Source organism: Anopheles funestus, chromosome 3RL, assembly GCF_943734845.2.
Source record: "Anopheles funestus chromosome 3RL, idAnoFuneDA-416_04, whole genome shotgun sequence".
In the NCBI taxonomy this organism is placed as follows: domain Eukaryota; kingdom Metazoa; phylum Arthropoda; class Insecta; order Diptera; family Culicidae; genus Anopheles; species Anopheles funestus.
The window spans coordinates 952,073-958,972 of record NC_064599.1 but is presented as its reverse complement, the minus strand read 5'-3'; the positions used below and the strand labels follow the sequence as shown (position 1 = coordinate 958,972).

General features: G+C 44.8%; 1 protein-coding gene across 2 annotated transcripts in view; it reads right to left on the bottom strand.

Moving 5' to 3' along the window:
* The window catches only part of LOC125771097 (capon-like protein), a 62,080-nt gene that overhangs the window by 36,603 nt on the left and 18,577 nt on the right, over positions 1–6,900 (bottom strand). For both annotated transcript variants that reach the window (XM_049441322.1, XM_049441323.1), the window contains exons 3-5: positions 574–645; positions 351–446; positions 5–175 (exon numbers count right to left, since the gene is read on the bottom strand). In XM_049441322.1, the coding sequence (XP_049297279.1) occupies positions 5–175; positions 351–446; positions 574–645 (339 nt within the window). The remainder of the gene's footprint in view (positions 1–4; positions 176–350; positions 447–573; positions 646–6,900) is intronic.

Here is a 6,900-nt window from a genome sequence, read left to right as displayed (position 1 = left end):
TCACCTTTTTGTTGGTCTTAAATACGCAACACTTGAAGACATCGCTGCTGCCATCGCGGGCAATGTAGCTGAAGATCTTCAAATCGTTACTATCGTGTGAGACGTAGAATATCCGGTAGATGGGATGGCTAAGCAGTTCTATCTCCAGCGGGTCATTCCATTGGTGTTGCTTTTTCTACAATCAAAAAAGAAAGCAGCCATGGGCCATTATGCTCGCCGATTGCACGTAATACATCAAAAAACGAACAACTTGACAGAACTTCACCGAAGCGTTTTTGATGAACGATGATGGAAAAGCAGTTTTGTACCATGGTTTCGGTGTGAGAATTTACTGATGTCGATTGGCTTACCTTTCGTCTTTTCCGCTTCAGACACACGCGTACACCTTCCACTGAAATGCTGACGGTGACCTTCTTTTTCTTGCTGTTTTGAACCTTACACTCGTACTGCCGGAACCAAAGAAAGCAACAACAAAAAGACGGAAGCGTTAGATTGAATTCTACATCCAATAAATGGATCTTTTGATTCGGTGCACGTATCCCGAAAACAATTTCACCCTCCACTCACACGTACCCGTATCCTTCGCATGGCTTGTACAATTTCCGTTCGATTGCTGGGCCTCGGTACGACCTGCCATCCGATCAGCTGTAACGAAAGGGGGAGGAAAAATTACAAAATTAATCATACTTGCACTGGGCACTGGGAATGGGCTCAGAAGTAACAGTACCGACGTAAAAGAATCTAAACAAATTGCAATCAAATGTATCGAGAGTTAGGGTAGGCGCATAGGCGCAACTTTTGCCGAACCAATCATCATCAGTAGGATGCAGCTGTAGAGAAGCACAATTTCTCGGACATTGCAGCTCGAATCGCTATTGAATCGATGCACTTTACCTTCAGCTGGGGTGCATAAATGAGGACACGAAAAGAAGGAGAAGGTTATTACCCTCGATGTGTGACCAATCAGCTGTACTTTGGTCCTTAATTTCTATGACTCCAGCGTGTTGGTAACGGGGATACGGAAAGCTTGTACCGTTGATGGGAAAATGTTGGGCACCAGCTGCATAAAACGGTGCATTCCTCACCGGCAAGGGTGCATACCTGTTCGATGAATCAGCTCCTGCACAGTAGGAGGAACCGTGAGATAAACGGACCTCTGTGACTCAGGCTGTGGCACTATGGATCGATGAATCATTGGTAAGATTCCATAAATCAATTGAATAGTACAGCAACTTCTACACATTGATTAAGATCCAATCATTAACTATGATAAAAATAGTTGTTTTTTTAAGAAACAGCAATGATCGTTCATTTAGCTCCATTTTCATGGGCACCTTAGTGTGTATCACGCTATAAACAAACTGCTGCTAAGTTACCATATTTAGGGAATCGACCGCTTGCAAATATCTGTTTGCGCTGTCAATCAGCTTCCAAGCGAACGAAAGTTAGTCCTTACGAAGAAACCCAACAATTTATTGTTGGCTATTAGTGTCGAATAGTAAGGACACATTGCAGTTGTCTTTCAACTGCACTCAAAACACTCATTGAAATTGTTTGAGCTTGGGATTTCCCAATAGCCCCATGAAGATTATTGTAGTTATAAATTAGAAGAGTTTGCACGGATCAGACGAGAGACGGAAAAAAGCTAACCAAACCCTTTTCTAATCAAACTCTGGTAAAAGAAACTACCGCTTTTGGAACGACCCTGTTCCCGGATTGATAGCATTGGATTCCAATTTTCTCTCGATTGTTACAATAACAAAATAAAACCCTTCCCAACTGTTTTCACCGTTCTCCACTGTGTTGAGGTTAGGGTCCCACATTTACCGGTCGTCACTGAACCATAACAAACAGAGAACGTAGCAGGGGAAAAAAGAAAGAAATGAAATGCACCCACGTCTAACGTCCGGCAGCTGTTATGGCGCATGTTGGCGTGATGGCTGACCACCTCGTTTTCGTTTAATCTTACCAGGCTAGGAGGAAAGGGAAGAGAATCAACTATTATTGTCCGCCTATAGTGCTGTGGTGGTGGTGGTGGTGTATGTTTCTTCTTGATGGCTGTCGGACGCTGACCCGATCACGGCTATCGGGGGGCATCTTCGAATAGGGCTAGGGATCGAATCTGATCAATCTATCGAATCAGAGCAGTTGGATGATGTTAAAAAACTTTCGATTCCTACTCAAACCCAACCAGCGATCAATCGTACATACACGGGAAGCTTGGGGTAGCCTTGGGGATTGGTTGCCCTCGCCAAGCTCATAAAACCCAAACGATGCTAACTGCCTACAGTTCGATGCACAATTCGGGAAACAATTCCGAGCGCCAAACGGTTCCATTAATAATCACTTCTTGCTCTTTTTACTCAGCATGGCGCTAGCGGTCAGGATCTGCCAAGATCTAATAGTGCCATGTTTGCCAGCTAGCACGATCCACCCGCCAATCTTTCACCAAGAACTAGTCCAACAAGCAACCAACCAAAAGGTTGATGACGGTGAGAAGGTGCGGAGTGAAATGCTGTTTTTTTTCTACTTCATCTTTTTTAAATCCGTACCAAGCTCGTTTTCCGTGTTTATTTCTTCACTAGCGTTTTCATAACATGTTTAAAATTAGACTTCATACGCAATGGACCCAATGGTGTTTTTTGTCTTTTTTTGTTTCTCGTCGTTACGATACTATTCCATGCGTTTTGTTCCTTCGCCCGGTGCGTTCGCATCAAACGCATGTGCCCCTGGACACGTAAACCACGCACAGACAGCTGTTTGAGGGCCTTTGCTTTACTTGGTTTCGGTTACCTTTGCGTACGCCAGCGCACCAACCGCGGTGTACGGAATGCTGATAGCGCACTTTACTTTTATTTTTATTAAAACGTAAAAACCCGACGGGAAGTCAAATTATCAAACGATGGAACCGACGCTTCGTCCGTTGGATGAAGATAGGAAAAAAAAGTTAAAGAAATATTTGTGGAATGCACTCGAGAACGTTCTTGGTAAAAATGTGTCCTCGTTGAGGTTCGTCCATGCGGCACATAAGCAACTTCGAAACAAATTTACTTTCACCCAAGAGGAAAGATATAAAAAAATAAATATACACAAAACATTGCTTGGCACACGGGTAAAGGCCACAAATCAAGTTCTGAGTTTACTAATAAGTAGCTGTCCTTTCTCGCCTCCCAACGCTGGAACATTTGTGGCGCATTAAATAAACGTAATATTTGTAACAACTTTTCAGCGTTACCATTTGTCTTCCTTACACAAAAGAGCAACAATTACCTACACAGTAGGGAAAAATATTTTCCAATTGTTTACCATCATGGTGGTTGAAAACTTTCGTACCGACCCAATCCGTAGGACGATGGACAATGTACAGAAGAGAGCGAACAACCGCAAGCCGCATGCAAGTGTAATTGAAATTGAATAAAAACCTGCGACTCACGATAAACCGTAAACGCCCCAAAAGAGTCGATCTGTGGAGGAAGTTTTTCTGATTGAAAACATGTAAACATGGCTGCGACGAACGTACGCAGCCGGTGCGGTAACTTCGGTGTTCGGGCGTTCCAACAAAGTGAATAATAATTCAAGCACACCCCACTCGGTCAGTTCTCAACGTGCGTTAGGTACAAAAAAGTTTCGTTTATTATTTATCTTTTTTGTTACTTGCTGGGAGATGGGACTGGACATGGTAGTAGTGTGACCGATGCACTTCTCCGCAAGGGCCCTGTCGTGTTCTGTGTTGCTTAGTAGCGTTGATGATGCAAATCGACGCGACAGAGCGAATAAAAACACTGCCTTGCACGCACATGCACAGCCACCGATATGGAACTGGAGTACTAAGTAAAGTGGACCATACACCATAGAGAAAACGCAGCTCAACAGCATGCAAAACGCGACCAACAACAAAAGACATGTCTGAAAAAGGGCGGAGTGGTAAACAATCGGGCACTGGAGAAACAAGGTCAAACAGAACTAAAAATTCAAGTACACAAAATTGAAATGCAAACGATGGACGATACGGCTTGCTGATACGGTGGAACAGATTGTGGAAGAAAAGAATCATTAAACTCACCTTAGGCCGGGACTAGACCGGGGGGAAGCCTGGGAGCATCCGAAAGGTAACAATGCCTTATGCTTGAGCAAGGCAAAGGGCAGTAGTACGCGGGTACGAAGGGCAGGGAAAACCACACGCAAAAGCAACCACAATAAGGGCTCGGCAAGAGCTAAACGGAAGCGAGTTAATGACGCTAGGAAGAAAGTGGCAGAAAGAAGTGTGCCAGCATAGTGCATTGCGGGAGGTAAAGAGGGCTGTTATGAGGTGGGAAGAAGCAGAGGAAAAAAACTGTATATGCACGTGAAACCTCTGTGTCACCATGCAAAGTGCACCGGTAAATGACGAAAGTGCTACGACGAACGGGCGGCTGTGGGTTTCGAGAGGACGGAGAGCAGAGTGCGTGTTACGGGTCCGACCCTTCAGTGATTGCTGTCAGATGCAAAGTGCATTCCAGCTGTTGCAATGATGCACGGTACACACGGGTACGCCTATATCGGTTTTCATGCTTCATGCAACTGGAGATGCTTGATGTAAGGGCACAAACGGAACGGATGAAACGGAAGTTGGTCACGTATATATTTGCACTGCCTCGTGTCGGACACATCTTGCCTGTTTGCACCGTTTTGGGGTGAGGGTTAGCACACGCAGAACGGACCTTTACTTCCGACTTCCGACGGAAAGGAAACGGGCGTGACAAGCAATCGGAATCGAACGATGGAAGCGTCTCATCAACACTGACATCTATCGAGCTCGGCGTTTAAGTCATACATTCTGCGAGAAAGATGATCATTACCCGTTCATGGTTGAGGTACCAACCGGCCCATTCTAATGCGTGACAGATAGTAGGATTGAAAAAGGCTCAACTCTCTTCAAAGTGGAAGAGAAATCCTATTCTTCCTCACATCACACAAATCGACAACTAAGGCTCAAAACATTGAAATTTGACTCATTTGAAGACACCGTGCTCTAGCGGCACTAGGTGTTGAATAGACTTTCCTGCCCTGTAATTACGGATGGATTGATGTGTTGGTGCTTGCCACAGTGAATAAATCCCGCGTAAAGAGCGATAGCTTAGCATTGTGACTCATCTACAAGCTCATGAAGCGTTTACATCGCTGGGAGTGAAATCAACGACATCAGCAGGGGCAGAAGCTGCACATCGAGCGTTTGTCTTCAATGGTTGAGGGAGACTGAAACTATTGGATGAGTTGCTGGTATCGCCCAAACGGAACTAACCAAACAAATTCGTCACACAACATCCTCTCACAAAAGTCTTCAATTGGACAGCAAAATTAGTCGCCTTAAAAAAGGTCGACATTTTACATCTGATGTAATTTAAATTTTGTAGAACTCGTACTTTCAAAAGACTTATATGTATCTCCATGATCACGAAATTGTCGTTTTGTATTTTGCTATCAATTGCTACAATCGTGCTGCCATGTCCACCTTCTACACCAAGCCAAGAACCGTCATGTTGTGACGGGTATTGCTAGTTAAACAACAACGGAAATGCATACATAAAAAGAGGATAATCACCTTTCTACGCTTTGAAAATTGGAAACCCGTACGACAATGAAAACATCATCATGTCGCATTGGCCGGGAGGAAACAGGATAAGACAATATAAACGTCAGACCGAAAAGCAAACATTGTTTATGCTGATCTGTGCGCAATTTGCATGCGTTACCGCTGTTGGCCGTTGAAGAGTGAAGTGCGGTAAAGGGAAGCGGTGGTCGCTATGGCTGAAAGAATCCGGACTCAGCAACAAATCGTGAAGTTGGCCAGAACAGTAGTAGCATAGTGGACGTTTGGTAACCCTTTGCGGTGTTAAACGTTTACAGCTCTTATTTACAGCAATAATTTATGAATAGCAATAGTAACTCTCAAAGACTCGCATCTCGAAGACCGCATCTGAAACGTACTGTAAGCAGAATGGCTTCTTTTCCAACATATCTTTATGCTTGCTTCGTTTACGCATTGAAGGGTTATTTCCATTGCAATACTAAACCCCCCCCCCCCACGAATCCCCCCAACGGTGACTTGTTCGCTCGGTTGTCAGCATTTTTTCGCTCCACTGCGAATGTCGAATGTCCAGTTGAGAAGAATCAGGTCACGCGTAACGTTATGCGATACGCCGCTAAGAAACAAGCCAAGACTGGTGCAAGAAGGTATGTTAAGCCATTCTAGGAACTGGTGAGCGTAATCTTTGTTGCAGGACGATCGCCATTAGCGCTTGTTTGCGATCGTCTGTCTTGTTCGCCGGCGTGTAGCGGCAAGAAAACAGTAAATAGAACAACAACACGCACCGCACAGTTCATGCATCTTCTGCTCCGAGTACAAGCCATGGTAGTTTTTCTTCCCTGCATCGTATCATCGACTGCCGGCACGAACCCGGTGCTAAATGGTGTGCTTTAATGGTGTGCTCCAACGGATGCTCCACTTCTGCGTCCCCCAGTTGGCAGCTCTCCAAAGTCGCAAAACTTCGGGATGACGTATGTACGTTAGCGTTAATTATTTATGTGCGAAAATGCGGATCTGCTCTCTGCTCCGGTTCGATGAGGTTTCCATTCTCTTCCCATGCTGCATCTGGTTAGTTTTATCCAGCGAGCCCTTCAAGAATGCTGCTTTTGCATGCATCACAGCGACCTACAGCGAACCTAATCAGAACCAATCCGAATTAAAATATCTGAGACACTTTGCAGCGACAAACCGATCGGAGTAGTTTGGAAGAAGAAAGATCTTTCAGAAGCATTTCGCTAAACCAACCAGAGGTAAACGAACTTAGCGTGTCTTACCAACTACCGCCACCGTTGACATAACGCCAGAATGATGACGTATAATGAGTTGCGGTCTTC